This window comes from Mycteria americana, chromosome 23 (genome assembly GCF_035582795.1).
Source record: "Mycteria americana isolate JAX WOST 10 ecotype Jacksonville Zoo and Gardens chromosome 23, USCA_MyAme_1.0, whole genome shotgun sequence".
In the NCBI taxonomy this organism is placed as follows: domain Eukaryota; kingdom Metazoa; phylum Chordata; class Aves; order Ciconiiformes; family Ciconiidae; genus Mycteria; species Mycteria americana.
The window spans coordinates 1648253-1666802 of record NC_134387.1 but is presented as its reverse complement, the minus strand read 5'-3'; the positions used below and the strand labels follow the sequence as shown (position 1 = coordinate 1666802).

The window sequence follows — 18550 nt, the reverse complement described above, 5'->3', positions numbered from 1 at the left end:
CTGTGTCCCGCTGGTCCCATTTCGAGCCCCAGGCACGCTGTGCACAGCCAGGCAGCCCGACCTGGGGCACGTGGGTGCCAAGGCTCCACACCAGCCTGCTCCGACCCAAGCCGTGGCCCTACACAGGCAGGGGAGTGGAGGGACCAGCTGCTCCCCCAGCTCCCCAGGGAAGGCAGGAGCCACGCTGGAGTCGCCTGGGGGGAACCATCATCTTTTGGGGGAACCCAAAATGTTCAACATCCGTCCACCCCTAAAGATCCTTCTCTAGGAGACCTCCCCGGCCTGACAAACTGCTCTTTCCAGTGGGTCGTTATCCCAAGATCCAAGACGGTGTCTAACAGAGCATCCCAAACAGCCCAGTGCTGAGCACGCCTGGCCAGAGCACCTGGGAGAGATGCAAAGGCTGGATGGAGAAATATGTGAAGGTGAGGCATTCACCATCAGGCACAGGCTTCCAGAGCTGCCGCTCCTAACCTCCTGCCACCACCTCTTGCCTGCACACAGAGTAACCCCCGGGATGGGGCTCGTGGGACAGCGGGAGGAGAGCCTTCCCCTCCATTCATACTCTGAGAAAGAAAGGAGCAGAGGGGAGCCAGGAACCAGAGTCAGAAAGCACAAGCCGAGCGCCCAGGCCAGGCTGCGCAGTGCCACACGTGGGCTGCCGGGCTCTATTTTAAATGCTGTGTGGCAAATATATGCAGGATGAAATCCAAGCTGGGGGAAGGGGAGGGTGCTGGGCGGCAGAGGTGTTCAAAATTAGGAGCTGAGCTCAGGCGAGGATGGCTTCTGGGAGCAGATGGGGGAAGAGCCGGAGCCTGCGTGAGATGTGCAGCTGCAACACCGGCCCCGGCCACGCGCTCCTGGGATGAACAGCCCCGTGGACAGGGGTGCAAGGGGGGCACGCTCCCTTCTGCCCTCCCGGCAAGGTGGGGAGAGCACGAGAGCCGCAATGGCCGGGGAAGGATGGCGAGGGCGCCCACGGCAGGAGCCGGCTTCTTCAGCGGCACAAAGGAGAGCTCTGGTCCCCCTCGGCACAGCTCCTGGCACATGGGTCACCCCAAAGACACCCCAGTCCTCAGTGAGTTTACGGGGCAGCCTTCCTAACAGAGAGGAACTGCATCACCTGCATTTCACAGGCGGGGAAGGTGAGGGATGTGGGGAGACCTGGCTGAGGCCCTGGCAGAGCAAGGAATCGGGTCCTGCTACCCTCCTCGCCTGCGGGCAATCCTTCGCACCCGCAAAGCCGGCTTGATTCTGCTCTCCCCTTCTGAATCGACCCCAGAAAAGCTGTTACCATCTCCCTGCGCTTTGCAAGATGCTCACGAACAGCGCCCCAGCACCCAGGCGCACAGCGAGGCTCTGATGGGAGCTGGCAGATCTGGGATGGTACCTGCCCTACATTTACGGAGCAGTCAGGTTGACAGAATGAGCGAGTTTTTATATAGATTTTGGTGGCAGCGGTTTTCTTCATCGGTGGCGGGGGGGGGGGGGGGGGGGGGGGAGCTGGAAAATATTTTCGTTTAAGCTCTTTTCTACATTCATGCTGCCAGAGTCGCGCATTATTCATGCGCCCCTTGTAACCAGGCTGGTGGCTCTGGGTTTTGCTCAGAAGGGGCTGTGCAGAATTAAGCAGCCGGTTAAATTATTAATAGTCTGTCGGGGGGTGCCCTGGACGCCCGCTCCTGGTCCCTGCTGCCTTTTGGGGGGCTCCAGTGCCCCCCAGAGGCACAGAAACCAACTACAGCCGTTTGACAAACCTGTTGGCCGCTCTGCCCTACTTAGAGCCCACAGACACCCTGTTCTCCTGGCCTGGAAACCACTGGGCTGCGAAGCCTCGCTGGACAGGTCCTCCTGCACCCAGTCTCACCCACCACGCACCCAAACTGGGCAGGTGCCAAGGGGGCTGCGAGTTTTACCCCTCCAGCGTGTTTGGGGCAGTGGGAGCAGGCGCAGGCAGGGAGAGGAAAGGGAGAAAAGCCCGTCGGGCAGGGCAGAAGCCGCAGGGGCACCTGTATTCAGCTGAAGGCACCTTCTTTTCATGGCTAGACCGGTGGGAGAGCTGCCACGCAGGGCTTTGCATTTGATGCCACGTCTGCAGGCTGCAAAACAGCATCTGAGTGTCTGAAATTTGTCATGGGCCACTCTCCGGCTGTGCCAGGACAGATGCTCGAAGGGTGGAGGATGCAAGGGCCGGGCTTTGCACCCGGCTGAGCATGTAAGGCCAGCTCTCCCCACTCGCAGCAGAAACTGTCCCCGTCAGACACATCTTGCCCCCGCACCAGCCCTCAGCTTCCTTCCTAATCCCTCCAGTTTCCTTCCCACAGCCTTGACATCTGTTTTCAGGCAGCTAAATACCACTCGCAACGGCTGCTGCCCCCACAACAAAAGGCCCGAGTCGAAATTTCATGTGGCAGAATGCAACAAACGTGGACTGCGAGGGGGCAAAAGCAGCTGGCGCTCAGGCCAGCCCCAGCTCCTTCCCACTCGCGGCCTCACGTCTCTCCTTCTCCTTTCCGTTTAGGATAAAGCTGGGCTGGAAACGCACAGGTCAGCGCTGCGGCCACACAGCCCGGCCGCAGAGACCTGCCAGCTCTAACAGGGCTTTTTTTGGCTCGTTAATTTTGCACTGGGAGAGGTGTCAGACTGACAGCCCCAGGGACAATCTTTCTTTCGCAGGACAGCTCTGGCACAGGCAGCAGAATGTGGCTTTTCAGGTGATTTCTTTTTTGGCTTCTGGCTTATTTTTATCCTGTGGGATGTGTGTCAGACCGGTCAAGTTAAGTACAAGTCCTTCTCCTCTTTCCCACTGGATCAAGTTACTTGGCAAGCACTTTGCCCGGGCGCAGCCGGCACCCTTCCCCTTCCATCCAATGGCTGCCACGCTCGGGCCCTCCTCTCTACCACTGTCTGGAGCCAAGGCTGCAGGCTCTGACTCTGCCACAGTCCTGCCACTTATCGTTCCACTGCCCCCAAGATTTTGGTCCTCAGATCAGCCCTTCCACACGCCAAGGGCCGACAGCCCCCAAAGTCTGGGCTCCGAATCCCCTCTGCTCCTCAGGGGCATCGGCCATCCCAGTCCTTCCAGGACTTGGGGCTCTCCCAGGAAAGCCTGCTTCTCTCCAGTGGCTTGCTCTCACCACTGATGTGTCTAAACCTGGCCCAGAGGACAGGGATCACTGTCCCAAGCTGTCCTCCTTGCCAAGCACCAGTGGGACAGCAGGGACGGACCACAGCGAATCCCCCACGTATGACCAGGAAAGCAGCAGTGAGCGGGTGGGGGGCGGCGTGGCCATTGCATGGGGCTCTGACCATGAGGGACACCAGGGAAGGAAGGGGGAGATGGCAGTCTGCCACAGCCCGCTCGTGGCTTCCCTCCCCAAGGCGAGGCAAAGCACTGACTCGAGCAGCGAGGAGACACAGGAGCTCGAAACTCAATGGCGTGTGAGGCCCCAAGAGAGAGTGAGACAGCTTCGCCTCAGCTCGGGGTCAAGGTGACGCCCAGGGAAGGATGAGCAAACCCTGCACAGGTAAGCGGTTCACAAAGGCCATGCCGGCCCGCTGGCACTCACCTCCTGCTGCTCAGTGGACAGAGCTGAGCTGGAATAGTCACAGATACCCTGGAAGGACTTTGAAACAAGGACATTTTTGTAAAAACCAAGGCTGCTTAGCCCCGTTTGAAAGTGACTGAGTCTGGCGAAAGAACACAGCTGAAGAGAAAACGCTTTGCAGCACTTGATTGATCTTCAAAGTTGGTTCTGCTCTGAGCAAAGGGTTGGGCCAGAGACCTCTGGAGGTCTCCAAACCCATTTTTTGCCATGCGTATTTGATGCCGCGCCTGGCCTTGCTGCCTGCCACGCAGCCAGGCCTGCCCGCACCGACTCGTGGGTACTGTGGGTATCTGTGCAAACTCCTAGCTGGCTGCTGGGATGTCTCACAGCACGCCAGGGGAGTCCGACACCGGATTTCCGTGAGAAAAGGGTTACAGGACGGTGCCAGGGTTTCCCAGAGCTGTGACAGACAGGACCATCAGCCCAGCTGCGCTACGGCAAGCGTTGGAAAAGGGACACTGCTTACCACAGCCAGCGCAAGGAGAAGCCGCACGGACCGGCCCAGCTCTGCGGGGCTGTGTACAGGGACGTGCCACCCTCCCTGCTCAGAAAGGAGGGGGAGACACCAAACCACCCATAAGAGAACAAACCCCTGCCTTCCCGTGGGGAATTACACGACGTCTCCAGCCACAGGAGCCCTCAAGGGAAATCCTCGCAGCCTCCCGAAGGGCTGAGTGCCCACAGAGGAGGGTCACCCCCACAAAAAAGGGCTGTACAGCAGGACAGCAAACACCACCTCGGTGTTTTTGCCTCTCCCCTGCCAGGAGCACGAAGAAAGTAAGAGACCCTTACGTGGGCAGTTCTGCTGGCCGGGGCTCCGCTGGGGCAGCAGCCCCCGGGGGCTCTGCCGACACAGGACTGGGGGCTGCGCCCTGGGCTACGGCCGACTCCTGTGTCCCTGCAGCTCCCGCAGCATCCGGTGCTGGGACATGCTCCACTGTTGTCTCTACCTCGACCTCCTGAGCCGCAGGGGACAGTTTCACCCTCTCGGCCGATGCAGCAGCCTCCTCCTCCTCCTCCTTCTTCCTTAGCTTTGCCTCCAGCTCTCGGCGCCTCTTCTCATCATCCTGCCGGGCCATTCGCTCAAAGACTTTGAACGCCTGAAAGATAAAAAGCAAACCGAGCAGGTAGTCAAGCTGCCAAGTTCTGCCTGAGAAGCTGGGGGAGAAGAAGAGGAGAAGCATCGGACAGCTGGGGCACTCATTACTGTCCCTCCCTCTCTGGACACCACACGCCCCCCACTCCCTACACCGAGTTGCTTCCATCGCCAACAAAACCAGCCGCCGACTATTTCAAAACCCACGTAGCCACATTAAACACATCTCAGGAGAAAGCCCGAGTTCCTGGGAGCTGCTTTGAAATCACTGAAATCCCTCTGCTGCTGGGAAAAGGGCTGGTTACTCCAGGGAAAAGCAATGAGCTCTGACTCCAGGCGGGGAAGGGGGTTCCGAGGGAGCCGTCGCACCTCCAGCCTCCCCTCGCCCTGCGTTCCAGCGCTCACCAAGGGGCTGTTTGCAGACCCAAAGCTCAGACTAAACCTCTGAGGCACAAACAGGATGAGCTGCCCCAGGAGAAGCTGGAGGGCGGCTTAGCTGGTGCTGGCTGAGCCTGAAGGGACTCAGAGCTCTCTTAGCCGGCACAGGAGAAGGAGCAGAGTGACCTCATGTGGGGTTTTGAGCCAGAACTGACTGATTCAGGCCAAAAACATGCACTTGCTCAGAGAAAAGCCATCCCTCCCCACCCCCAGCGGTGCGGCAGGTGAGAAGGTCGCTGCCCAAGCCAGCGGCAGCAGGAGAATGTGTAATACCACCCTGCAGTTTGCTTCTAGCTGTGCCCGCCTAGCGCAGGCCGGAGGTTAAAAGTTAAACCCACAACTGCGGGACGCAGTCAAAGGAGACACAGCCGTACGGGACCTGCGCCTGCTCCTTGAAGGAACCGAAGCTTCTCCCACCCAACTGCCAGGCCATTTCTCACTGTAAACACATGCTGGAAAACAAGCGAGCCTCAAACACAGCCCTCCCTTGCTTCCCGGGAACATTTCAGAGCCAGCTCCAGTGCTTCCAGTGGGAGACCAACCCTAAGCCACACACCCGCCCACGGCGTCACTCGATCAAGTCTTCCTCCAGTCACGGGACGTGCAAGGCAAAGGGACACAGTGCCGGGAGGGCTCTCGCCAGCGCAGCCACAGCAGAACAGGAGCAGCTTTATCGTGGTGCGTGCTCATGCCCCTCACACCATGCTTCTTCCCCACGCAGGGACCAGCCCCTGGGATGAGGATGTGGGAGAGGCAAGTGCCGGGCATCATCCCCGCTCCGTTTGGCTCTTTCTTTGCGATCGCTTTTACTCCGCATGCAGCCAGGGTGCCCGTTCCTGGCTCCTTCTCTCCAGCTGAAGCCCCAGCTCAAGCCAGCCCCACACAGAGCATGCAGAGCGACAGCTCAAAACTGTGTCCTTCCCCTGGGCTGCAGCCAAGCTGGGACAGGGGACAAGGCCCTTCCAAACTGCCCCCCCACGCCCTCCCTTCAGTCCGGGTCCCTGTGACTGCAGCTGCGAGGCCGCCCTGGCCAACACCTTTCCAGGGAACGAAGGCTGGAGCCGCAGCGCTGCACCTCCCTCCTTGTGCCCAGGCCCAAAATGGTCCCCGGGGCGCACAAGAGACGGCCCTCCCGCCATCGCTGCCCTGCTGCTGAGTGGTTTGGGCTCCGTGCTCTCCCCTCTGCAGCCTGAGACCTCCCTGGGCTCCCTGCTCACCTGCAGAGCCCAGTGCACTCCCACGGCACAGACTAATCCTGGGACACAGGGACATGGCGGTCGGGGAGTGATGAGGACCCCTTCATGCCACGGACCACCGCAGGGAGAGGGGCAGGGATCTCCCGTCAGCCTGCCTGTGTCACCCCCCGGCCTGCCCAGCCTGGGAAGGGAAACTCGCCTGGTCTGAGCAGACAAACACCCCAAATCCAGCCTTACCCCAGTTTTATGAGCTTGTTTCCTCCCTACTAATAAAGATTAATGACAGCCTGGAAGAGCCCTGAGTCAGAGACCTCCAGCGCTGCCCCAGCACTGAGCCCAGCCCAGTCGGGCAGCAAAAACAGCAGCTCAGGGCTTTTACCATCTCTCACCCACGATCGAGGCGAGCCCAGTGCTGGCCATGAGCTCCCGCTGAGCTGAGCCCAAACCCCCCCCCACACGACTCCCAGGCCCCCGCCTGCCCTCGGCCGCTCTCCAGGCTCCCTGCTCCCACGGCTCACGGTGGCAGCTCCTCACGAGCCCAGCCTGTCCCCTGGGCCGCCAGCAGCCGTCCTCAGCCGGGGCCAAGCTCCGAGAGGGGCATGGCACCCCAGCTCTTTCCATGAGGGTCTCGCAGTTCCCGCCTGCCCCGGGGCTCCTCGTCTTTTTACAACGGTGACGCTTCCCGTCCATGCCAGCATCCACCCCCCGCCCGACCTGCCAGGACACCTCTCCCGCCTCCCCCTCCCCGGGCAGAGTCGGTTACCCGGGGGCTGCTGTGCTGTCCGGCCCCCGTTCATGGTCTGCCCCGCCCTGCCCGGATCCCCACCGCAGCTGCCACAGAGCAGACACCCGCCCAGCCCCGGGGAACACGGCCCGCTCGGCTCGGAGGGGACAAACACGGCCGGTGAGGCCCAGCGACCGGCACAACATCGGCCGCCGCGGCCTCCGCCTCCCGCCCGACAGCCAGCACGCCGGGCCCCGTCACCTCCACGGCCTGCCGAGGACCACCGGCCCCGGGAGACCCTCAAGGCCGGGAGGGTGCAGCAGGCCCGGGCGCCCAGCCGGTACCTGGAGAGCCATGGCCTGCGCCGCGCCGGGAGGGAAGCCCAGGCGGTCCCCGGGCCGCAGGAGGAGGCGGTAGAAGTCGGTCTTGCGGTAGAGGAAGCCGAAGAGGACGCGCAGGAACTCCTCCACGTTCCCGACGTGCTGCAGGATCCCCAGCAGCGCCTGGTCGTACATATCGGTGAGCGCAGCCGCGGCCTCCATGGCGGCTCCGGGCCCGCTGTCACGGCAACCGCGCCCGGCCGCGCTTCCGGTCCGCCCCGCGCCGTCCCCCGCGCTTCCGGTCCCGGCCCCTCCCCGCGCCTCGGTCCGCCCGGAACCCGCACCGCGCCGCGCCGTTCCGGCCGCCCCGACGGGCCCCCTCCGCCCTGCTGTGGTTCACAGGGGACCCCCAGCCCTCCAAAAGTGGCAGTGGCACCCCCTGCCCCCCCATGACACCCATGGGACCCCTCGTTCCCCCCCAGTACCCAGGGAACCCCCGACAGTGGCCGCGGGACCCCCAGCCCCCCAAAGACACCATGGGCCCCCCCACTTCACTTCAATACCCAGGGGACCCCCAGCCCCCCAGTGTCACCAGTGCCCCCCCGCTGTGCTGCAGTGCCCCGGGGACCCCGACACCCCAAGGGTGGCAGTGGGACCCCTGCCTCGCTGCGGCACCCACCGCCCCCCCAGCCCCAGCCAGGGGGGACACGGGGACACTTCTTGGCCTGGCCCTGGGTGGCCCCAGCACAGGATCCTCGCGGGGCACGGCCCCCCACCGGCCCGCGCGCTCTGGGGGGCCCCGGCGGCAGGTGGGGCTCCACGGCTGCCGCCGTCACCCCATGGCGGGGAAACCCCAGCCCCACACTGGGCCTGGTGGGACAGGCCACACCTCTGGGGTGTGGGGTCCTGCCCCCCAGGAGCGTGAAGGTGGTCCGCTTCCCCCCCTCCAGATCTGGGGGGGCACAGGGTCCTTCAGGCCCTCGTGGGTGGGCAGATCCCCCGGCTTGAGCCCCGCACCCCATCACCAGTGTCCCCCCCGTCCCTGTCCCCCCACGGCTCCATCCCCTCTTTGGCCTGACGCCCATGTCCCCAGCCATCCCCTCCCCATGCCTCCCATGCCCCCCATTCCCCCCCGTATCTCCCCATGTCCCTAGCCTCCCTGTCCCCGTGCCCGTGTCCCATCCACCTTGTCCCCATGTCCCCTGTTAGGGTCTGTTTTGGGCCCCCCACTCCAAGAGAGACATTGAGGGGCTGGAGCGTGTCCAGAGAAGGGCAACGGAGCTGGGGAAGGGTCTGGAGCACAAGGCTGATGGGGAGCGGCTGAGGGACCTGGGGTTGTTCAGCCTGGAGAAAAGGAGGCTGAGGGGAGACCTCATCGCTCTCTACAGCTGCCTGAAAGGAGGGGGTAGAGAGGTGGGGTCGGTCTCTTCTCCCAGGTAACAAGTGATGGGACGAGAGGAAATGGCCTCAAGTTGCTCCAGGGGAGGTTTAGACTGGATATTAGGAAATTTTACTTCATGGAAAGGGTTGTCCAGCACTGGAACAGGCTGCCCAGGGAAGTGCTGGAGTCGCCATCCCTGGGGGTATTTAAAAGCCATTTGGATGAGGTGCTTAGGGACATGGTGTAGTGGTGGGCTTGGTAGTGTTAGGTTTACGGTTGGACTCGATGATCTTAAAGGTCTTTTCCAACCTATACGATTCTGTGATTCTGTGATTCTGTGTTTGCATCTCTCAAATTTACAGGAAAACGTTCTCTGTAAATTAAGTTTAATTTATGACCTCATTAGGAAAGAAGACAAACGCACAAACAAGGGCTCCAGCCCCTCTGCGCAGACCCATCTAACTCCTGAACTCACTAACGCGTCGCTTGTGTCAAGAGCTTCTCACCCGCAAATTCTCTAATTCATAACTCGTAACTTAGACCTTCTAACTCCTGCTCCTGTGAGGTGGGAGAGGGTGAGGGCGCTCGTCCTTCCTCCTCCTCCTGCGGCACGGGCATCCCCTGCATCGCATCGGGAAGCAGGAGCGCTCAGCAGCCTGGCTGCTGCTGGATGCCGGATCCCCTTCCAACGCTTTTTGGGTGAGCTGACGTGTTCCTGCCTCCCGGCTCGGGGGGTTGGTCTGCACCGCTTCAGGAGACAGCGGGTTCTGCAGAAACTGCCGGACAATCGATATGGAAGGATGCCGGCTGCAGGAGAGCCTTCAGGGACCCTTCGGGGGACGCTCAGGGAATGCCCTTCAGGGGACCCTCTGGGCAACCCTTCAGGTGACCTTCAGGGGACTCTTTGGGGGACTCTCCATAGGGGTCTCCATTGGAGTCTCCTCTGAACTATCTGTGGGACTCTCTGGAGGACTCCCCTTTGAAGTCTCCGTAGGACTCTCCTGAGAAGGCTCCATGGGACTCTCTGGCAGCCAGGTGGGGAGCACCACCGCCACCCCGCCCTGCTGCTTCTTGCAGTCCAGCAAGGGGGACGTTGCCAACCCCCCCAGGAGGGGTCGGCGTCCCCCAGCATCGCTGCTGCCACTTGGTCCTCGGGGCAGTAGACCTCCGCCCCGTACTCAGAGAATTCAGGGAGCTGGTTGAAGAAGATGGTGCTGTCGGGGACATTGGGGACATCGGGGACGTTGGGGATGGTGTCCTTGCTGTCCGCGGTGTTGAGCCAGGTGAGCATATTGTGGATGTTGGTGATGTCCGTGGTGAATGACTGCTGGTCCTGCACCTGCAGGTTGTCCCCTGCCAGCTCAGGAAGGTCTCCGACAGCTTCTGGGTGCTGCCGGGTGGGGTGTGGAGCACAGGGGGGCCCCGCACCCAACGCTGAGCCGGGGGGCGGCGCGGTGGCGGGGGGCCGGGGCGGGCAGGGACGTGCAGCGGGCAGGAGCCCGCGAGGCTTTGCCTGGTCTACGACCCACGGCCCCAGCCCCATCGGCTGGTGGGGCACCAGTGTCCCTGGCAGCATGGCCAGGGCGGTGAACTTCACGCCAGGCACCTCCATTGCCATCGGCAGCCGGAGAGGGAAGCTCTCTGTTGGGGGAAGCGAAGAGAGGTGATGGGGTGAGATCTTGGCGGGCAGAGTGGCTGGGGGGTACCTGGAGGGCAGGAGCACCAGGAGGAGCAGGACCCTGCTGCTGTACCTGCCGTGGCGCTTGGTCAGGGTGGGGCAAACAGCATTGTGGGGGTCCCGTCCCCACGGCAATCATGATGGTTTGATTTTTCATCCCACAACAACTTCCTGTTGAGAAGAGAAGAGAAGAGAAGAGAAGAGAAGAGAAGAGAAGAGAAGAGAAGAGAAGAGAAGAGAAGAGAAGAGAGAAGAGAGAAGAGAGAGGAGAGAGGAGAGAGGAGAGAGGAGAGGAGAGGAGAGGAGAGGAGAGGAGAGGAGAGGAGAGGAGAGGAGAGGAGAGGAGAGGAGAGGAGAGGAGAGAAGGGAAGAGAAGAGAAGAGAAGAGAAGAGAAGAGAAGAGAAGAGAAGAGAAGAGAAGAGAAGAGAAGAGAAGAGAAGAGAAGAGAAGAGAAGAGAAGAGAAGAGAAGAGAAGAGAAGAGAAGAGGAGGAGAAGAGATTTCAGCTGGAAGGGACCTACAACGATCATCTAGTCCCACTGCCTGACCACCTCAGGGCTGACCAAAAGTTAAAGCATCTTATTAAGGGCATTCTCCAAACACCTCTTAAACCCTGACAGGCTTGGGGCATCGACCGCCTCTCCAGGAAGCCTGTTCCCATGTTTGACCACCCTCTCCGTAAAGAAATGCTTCCTCATGTCCAGTCTGAACCTCAGAGGACATTCCTTCCAGCCCTGTCACCAGCTTGGTTGCCCTCCTCCGGGTGCTCTCAAGGACCTTCACACCCTTCTCAAACGCTGGGGCCCAGCACTGCACGCAGCTCTCCAGGTGAGGCCGCACCAACGCTGAATACAGCGGGACAATCCCCTCTCTTGACCGGCTGGCCGTGCCGTCTTGGACGTTCCCCTGGATGCCCAATGCTCCATCTATCTAGACCCTCTGCAAGGCCTCTCGTCCCTCAAGAGAGTCAACAGCACCTCCCCGTTTGGTATCGTCAGCAAACTTGCTCCTGGTGCATTCAACTCCCGCATCCCGATCACTGATAAATGTAGTGAACAGCACTGGCCCGGGGACTGAGCCCTGAGGACCACGCTGGTGAGCGGTCGCCAGCCCCGTTCCCTGCAGCCCTTTGAGCCCTGCCGTCCAGCCAGTTCCTCACCCAGCGCACCGTGAGCTCGCTCATCTCACAGCTGGACAGCTGGTCCAGAAGGATGCTGTGAGGGACAGGATCAGAAGCCTCACTAAAATCAAGAAAAATTATCTCCACCACCTTCTCTTCACCCACTGGGCGGGTGACCTTGTCGTAGAACGATATCGAATTAGTTAACCGCAATGGTTTCCCATCCCCATGATGGTTTCCTAGCCCAACAATCTCCCATCCCCACAATGATCTCCCATCCCAATGATCTCCCATCCCCACGATGGGTTCCCACCCCAGTCATGGTCTCCCACGCCACGATCTCCCATCCCAAGGATCATCTCCCACCCCAGTGATGACCTTCCCATCCCAAGGATCATCTCCCACCCCAGTGATGACCTTCCCATCCCAAGGATCATCTCCCACCCCAGTGATGACCTTCCCATCCCAATGATCATCTCCCATCCCCACGATGATCTCCCACCCCATGACCTCCCGTCCCAATGACCACCTCCCACCCCAATGATCTCCCACCCCAATGATCTCCCATCCCCACGATGGGTTCCCACCCCAGTGATGGTCTCCCACGCCACGATCTCCCATCCCAAGGATCATCTCCCACCCCAGTGATCTCCCACCCCGGTGATGCTCTCCCACCCCACGACCTCCCCTCCCGTGATGACGTTTCGGGAGCTCTTCCCCCGCCGGGGGGGGCGGGGCCGGGGGCGGGGCCGGGCCGGCGGTGCCTGCTCCCAACCGCCAGGCGGCGCCACGCCTCCAGCCGCCGCCGCGCAGGGGGCGTGGCCTCCTCTCCGGGGGCGGGGCCGGCGGGGGCGCGGGAACCAGGCGGCGGAAGCGGAAGCGGCGCTGGGCGGGGGGGGCCGCGGCGGGGCTGGCGTGGGCCGTGGGGCGGCCCCGCGGCCGGTGCTGAGGCGCGGGGGGGCGGTGGGCGCGTTGTTCCTGCCGGCCCCTCTCCCCTTCCTGCCGGCCGCTTGCCTGGTGGGACGGACAAGTCCTGAGCCCCCCAGCGCGGGGCCTCTGCGCTTGCTCTGCCGCCTCACCCGCCCCTGGCCCCAGAGCCGGGGTAAGGACAGGAGACCTCGGCGGTCCTGAGACCGGTAACGACGAGCACCCGCGCAGCACAAAACCGGCCACAGCTGTCCCAGGCTGGGTCTTCTCTGCCTCCTCGGCCTGCTCTTTCCTCCCGCTGCCAACGGGGGGGCTTAACGCCACGCTCCGTGTCGTGTCCCCCCGCCCACCCAGAGGTCTCGGGTACCCAAAGGCCTCAGAAATGGCGTCAGGAACCTCTGCCCAGGTTACCCTGTCCCACCGCTACGTCTGGACTCTGTCTCTCTCCTCGCCTTTGGGTCCCGGTGTCAGTGAAGCCCTTGGTGGCTGCGCTGGCCTTAGGCCTTCCGGCCTCGGGCTTCCCTTTGGGAGCTTGGCCACCCAGTCGCATCCTGCTGCTGCTGGCTCGTGCATCGAGATGAGGACAGGGAGATCACCCAGCAATTACCATCATGGGGAAAACAGACTTGCTTGGGGAAATTATTTTAATTTATTGCCGATTAATACCAGAGCAGGGTAATTAGAAATAAGAACAAATCTAAAAACACCTTCCCCCCCACCCCTCCCTTCTTCCAGGGCTCAACTTCACTCCCAGCTTCTCCACCTCCTCCCCCCGAGGGGCGCAGGGGGGTGGGGAATGGGGTTGCGGTCAGTTCATCGCACGTTGTCTCTGCCAACCCTTCCTCATCACACTCCACCCCTGCTCCAGCATGGGGTCCCTCCCACAGGAGACAGTCCTCCACGAACTTCTCCAATGTGGGTCCTTCCCACGGGCTGTGGTTCTTCACAAACTGCTCCAGCGTGGGTCCCTTCCACGGGGTGCAGTCCTTCCCAAACAGACTGCTCCAGCGTGGGTCCCTCACGGGGTCACAGCTCCTGCCAGGAGCCTGCTCCAGCCTGGGCTCTCCACAGGGTCACAGCCTGGTCAGGCTCATCCACCTGCTCAGCGTGGGGTCCTCCGCGGGCTGCAGGGGATATCTGCTCCACCATGGACCTCCATGGGCTGCAGGGACAGCCTGCCTCCCCATGGTCTTCTCCACAGGCTGCAGGGGAATCTCTGCTCCGGCGCCTGGAGCGCCTCCTCCCCCTCCTTCATCCCTGACCTTGGTGTCTGCTCTCACATTTTCTCAGTCCTCTCTCCCAGCTGCTCTTGCACAGCTGTGGGGACCACGAGCTGCCTGGGTCGCAGCTGCCCCTCACTGACAAGCTACATCCGCAGCCTCCTTGTGCCACACGGCCCATGTATTTGTGACTATTGCCTATCCCACAGGCCACCAACTCAAGCCTGTGTCCCTGCTGCTCTGCCAGAGCGTGACCGATGCTTTGGGGGCTGATCTGTTGGACTGCCACTGCTCCATTCCCGACCTGCAGCTGGTCCAGAGGATCCTGTCCCTGGTGGAGTTCTACCTCTGCTTCTGGAGAAGAGCATCCTTCTGGACCAGCTGTCCAGCTGTGAGATGAGCGAGCTCACGGTGTGCTGGGTGAGGAACTGGCTGGACGGCAGGGCTCAAAGGGCTGCAGGGAACGGGGCTGGCGACCGCTCACCAGCGTGGTCCTCAGGGCTCAGTCCCCGGGCCAGTGCTGTTCACTACATTTATCAGTGATCGGGATGCGGGAGTTGAATGCACCAGGAGCAAGTTTGCTGACGATACCAAACGGGGAGGTGCTGTTGACTCTCTTGAGGGACGAGAGGCCTTGCAGAGGGTCTAGATAGATGGAGCATTGGGCATCCTGGGGAACGTCCAAGACAGCACGGCCAGCCGGTCAAGAGAGGGGATTGTCCCGCTGTACTCAGCGTTGGTGCGGCCTCACCTGGAGAGCTGCGTGCAGTGCTGGGCCCCAGCGTTTGAGAAGGGTGTGAAGGTCCTTGAGAGCATCCGGAGGAGGGCAACCAAGCTGGTGACAGGGCTGGAAGGAATGTCCTCTGAGGTTCAGACTGGACATGAGGAAGCATTTCTTTACGGAGGGGGTGGTCAAACACAGGAACAGGCTTCCTGGAGAGGCGGTCGATGCCCCAAGCCTGTCAGGGTTTAAGAGGTGTTTGGAGAATGCCCTTAATAAGATGCTTTAACTTTTGGTCAGCCCTGAGGTGGTCAGGCAGTGGGACTAGATGATCGTTGTAGGTCCCTTCCAGCTGAAATCTCCTCCTCTCCTCTCCTCTCCTCTCCTCTCCTCTCCTCTCCTCTCCTCTCCTCTCCTCTCCTCTCCTCTCCTCTCCTCTCCTCTCCTCTCCTCTCCTCTCCTCTCCTCTCCTCTCCTCTCCTCTCCTCTCTCCTCTCCTCTCCTCTCCTCTCCTCTCGGCAGTCTTCTGAGGTCCTCTCAGAGGACTCGGGAGCTGGCTTCTCTTGGCCTGTCGTCATCAGCGTAGCACTTGGGTGAGGCATGGCCTTCCGCAATGCCAGCTTTCCGTAGAGCTCCTTGCTTGCATTTGGTGGTCTTGCCAGCCCATTTCTCCAGCCTGTTGAGGTCCCTTGGGATGGCAGCATGACCCTGGCATTATCAGCCATTCCTCCCAGTTTGGTGTCATCAGCAAATGTGCTGATGGTGCACTCTGTCCCATTAATTATGTCCCATTAAAAATGTCCCCTTGTTAATGAAGATGTTAATGAAGATGTTAAACAGGATTGGACCCATGTCCAGCTCTACGTGTCCAGAATTGACTCCTGGGGTGCTCCATTGGTTCTAGGCCTCCAACTAGACTTTGTGCCATTTATCTCCACACTCTGGGCATGACCATTTACACAGTTTTCAATCTACCTCACTGTCTGCTCATCCAGACCATACTTCATCAGCTTCTCTGTGAGGACCTCCTGAGAGAGAGCATAAAAAACCTTAATGAAGTCTAGGTAGACAATAACCACTGCTCTCCCCTCATCTACCAAGCCAGCCATGTCAGCGTAGAAGGTTATCAGGTCGGTCCAGCATGACATCCCCTTGGTGAAGCCACGCTGACAACTCCTGATGACTTTCTTGTCCTTCATGTGCCTGGAAATGGTTTCCACGATCAGCTGGCAGGCAGCCCCCCACCATGAGGTGCAAGTGTCCATCCCCTCCTGGGAAAGCAGAGGAAATGCCCCAGAAGGGCACAAAAGCGTGACAGAGCTGCTCCTTCGACAATGGATGCCAAGAAGGGAATTCGGCTGTAGTAGAAGAGAGGCTTTGAGCCTTTCTGGCCGCTTGCTGCCCTCGCTGCTGGAGGGCCGAGGCCCAGCCGACAGCCTTCTCAATCCTTCTCAGGGCTTGCTCAATTGCCCAACACCCCTTGGACCTGGCGTAGCTCCAAGATATTTGTTTGGCTTTTACCTTCTGCATATCTTAGGAGGTGAGTCCTCTGTCCATTTGTGCATCTAAACCCTTTCTTCTGCTCCTCTGCTCTCTGCTGGTTTCAGGGTGTGGCTGTAGATGTGCTCGGTGTTTTCTATGTGCTGAGAAAGCACAGCAGTGAAGTGACCAGGGATGTGGTCACACCCAGGTTTCATCTGCCGGAGAGAGTTGTGCAGGCTCAGGGGATCAGCCATGCCAACAGAGACGTTCCTGGTAAGGCAGCAGCGTGAAGCTTTGGCTTCCCCTTGCAGCAGCATTGGGCTGTGAACTGGAGAACATCTTCACCTTGTCCAAACGCAAGATCTGTGTCACGTCTGTGTCACTGAAAGCCGAGACGTCCTCTGAGCAGTCGTGAGGGCACAGGGTGGGATGGCCAGGCTGACCCTCAAGGCTGTTATGCAGTCTTTGATGGCCTGAGCGTGGCACAGCTGCAGGGGCTGGCACCCTCCGTGTGGCCATGGGAGCTGGACCCATCTCCCTGCAGAGGGCTCCTACCCAATGGCCACGCTTCTTTTGTCCTGCTTCTGCTTGGAAGAAACCCTTGCGTTCTACCTGGCACCGCAGTTTGCGGGGTGCTTTGAGTTTAGGCCAGGACATTGCACAAGACGTGTCTGCAGCACAGGATTGCCGGTGGGGTGGGCAGCTCCTTCAGCCTGCGGAGCTGCTGCCTACCTGACCTTGCTCCTCTTTTGCTGTTTTCCAGGTGACCTCCAAATCGTCTCCCTGGACTATTCTCAGCTGTCCCTGAAGACAACCCTTCCAGAGAAGCCAGTGAAGGAATGCGTGAATGACATCGTGGTGCTCTTCAGCTGGGGCGCAGGGCTCGGAGGGGATTATGACCTTGTTTTCAAGGCCTTCGGTTTCCTTATGAGCCGAAACAGGATCCCCACAATGAGATACTATGAAGACTTTCTTCTCACCGTTGATGGCACTGGAATTGTATTAAACTGTCTGCTGTCTGTAAGTTTAACATTTTTTCCAGGGCTCCTTTGCAGTCATAGAATCATAGAATCATAGAATTGTTTAGGTTGGAAAAGACCTTTAATTTTAAATACCTCCAGGGATGGTGACTCAACCACTTCCCTGGGCAGCCTTTTCCAACGTTTGACAACCCTTTCGGTGAAGAAATTTTTCCTAATACCCAATCTAACCCTCCTCTGGTGCAACTTGAGGCCATTTCCTCTTGTCCTATCGCTTGTTACTTGGGAGAAGAGACCGACCCCACCTCGCCACAATCTTTCAGGTAGTTGTAGAGAGTGATGAGGTCTCCCCTCAGCCTCCTTTTCTCCAGTTCCTAAACAACCCCAGTTCCTTCAGCTGCTCCTCATAAGACTTGTGGGACTTGTGCTCTAGACCCCCTCAGTATTCTGAGGTCCTCTCAGAGGACTCAGGAGTTGGCTTCTCTTGGCCTACCATGATCGGCCTGCCACTTGGGCAAGGCAGGGACTTCAGCAACACAAGCTTTCCGCCAAGATCCTTGCTTGCATTCGGTGGTCTTGGCTACAGAGGAGGCCTGGAGAAGAGCTCTCTTGGCTCAAGCCAAACACCCCTCTAGCCAGGGACCCCACACCCAGCAGCTTGGTGAAAGGGTGCAAGACCAGGGTGAGTCCTGTAGGGCTTGTCCCAGCATGGAGCTCTGCAGAGCCCCACAGCCTCCCGTTGGGCCAGCAAGTCCATCCTCTCCTCTCCCTTGCTCCAAGGAGAAGTAATTCTGGAGACTTTTCATGTACTGGAGTCTCAGGAAAGATGGGAAAATGTCCCCAACAGGACTTGTACAGGCCAGGTCTTTGACCAACCTTGAAGACAGGCTTCCTGGGTACAAGTCAACACACAGGAAAATTGAGAAGCTGTCTTCTGAAATTCTTTTTGCCATCACCCCATCTGGGTCTATAACATGCCAGGGGCACAATCCCTCTGCCAATTAATCCAGGTGAGGACGGTCAGAGTCAGGAAGGAGAAAGAGCAGCATGGAGGTAGCTGGGAACCCTTCCTTTAAGGAGGGATTCTTCAGTAACCTTGGGAGCAGGCAAGGTCTGGCAGCACAGCCCGAGCAAGCAGGAGCTGAGAAGCCAAGCAAATGTACTCACGTGGGCAGCAGCCGGATCCTCCCAGGACGCACGTGGAAAGCAGCAGGTTCATTGCCTGATACCACGTTAATCCTTGTCCGTGGGTTCTGCAGAAAGCACAGAGACGTGGCAGATGAGGCCAAGGAAAGGAGCTCCTCCGTCACAAAGGCAGCAAGCCTTTCCACCGCTCAGCGTAGCTGCCTCAAGGCAACTCTCTCCTGTGCGTGAAACCTCCAAGGACGGAGACTCCACAGTCTCTCTGGATAACCTGTTCCAGCAAGACCACTGGAAATTCACGTGGTGGAAACCTGTGGCTTTCCTTGCAACCAGCTCCTGGGCATTTTTTCTTGACTTCCTGTTCGTTGGATGAGAAGAGAGCATCAGATGAGGGCAGAAGCAGTACGTGGTACAGATTGATGTAATGATGGTGTCAGGTGTAGAAAAACAGCTTTCTGGATACAGAGTCTTGAAAGAGCCCTTCAGGTGTGCTCGTTCAATTACTTCTGTGCGCTC

At 59.8% G+C, this 18550-nt stretch overlaps 3 protein-coding genes across 3 annotated transcripts in view; 1 reads left to right on the top strand and 2 right to left on the bottom strand.

The window, feature by feature from the left end:
• Nucleotides 1–7669, bottom strand: part of NUDCD3 (NudC domain containing 3) — a 32926-nt gene extending 25257 nt beyond the window's left edge. Inside the window, exons 1-2 of the mRNA XM_075523413.1 lie at nt 7407–7669; nt 4401–4708 (exon numbers count right to left, since the gene is read on the bottom strand). Coding sequence (XP_075379528.1) covers nt 4401–4708; nt 7407–7604 — 506 coding nt within the window. The 5' untranslated portion in view covers nt 7605–7669. The remainder of the gene's footprint in view (nt 1–4400; nt 4709–7406) is intronic.
• Nucleotides 7670–9166: 1497 nt separating this feature from the next.
• Nucleotides 9167–11807, bottom strand: LOC142420039 (uncharacterized). Its single transcript, XM_075523519.1, has 3 exons — nt 11601–11807; nt 10515–10612; nt 9167–10404 (listed from the first exon to the last, which is right to left on the bottom strand). The coding sequence occupies exon 3, from the start codon at nt 10379–10381 to the stop codon at nt 9656–9658; it is 726 nt and encodes a 241-aa protein (XP_075379634.1). The 5' UTR covers nt 10382–10404; nt 10515–10612; nt 11601–11807; the 3' UTR covers nt 9167–9655.
• Nucleotides 11808–13432: 1625 nt separating this feature from the next.
• On the top strand, nt 13433–17056 carry LOC142420113 (coiled-coil domain-containing protein 81-like). The gene is made up of 4 exons (XM_075523641.1): nt 13433–14128; nt 16037–16184; nt 16675–16931; nt 17033–17056. Exons 1-4 carry the CDS (start codon nt 14105–14107, stop codon nt 17039–17041), a joined length of 438 nt encoding a protein of 145 aa, XP_075379756.1. The 5' UTR covers nt 13433–14104; the 3' UTR covers nt 17042–17056.
• Nucleotides 17057–18550: the final 1494 nt, after the last annotated feature.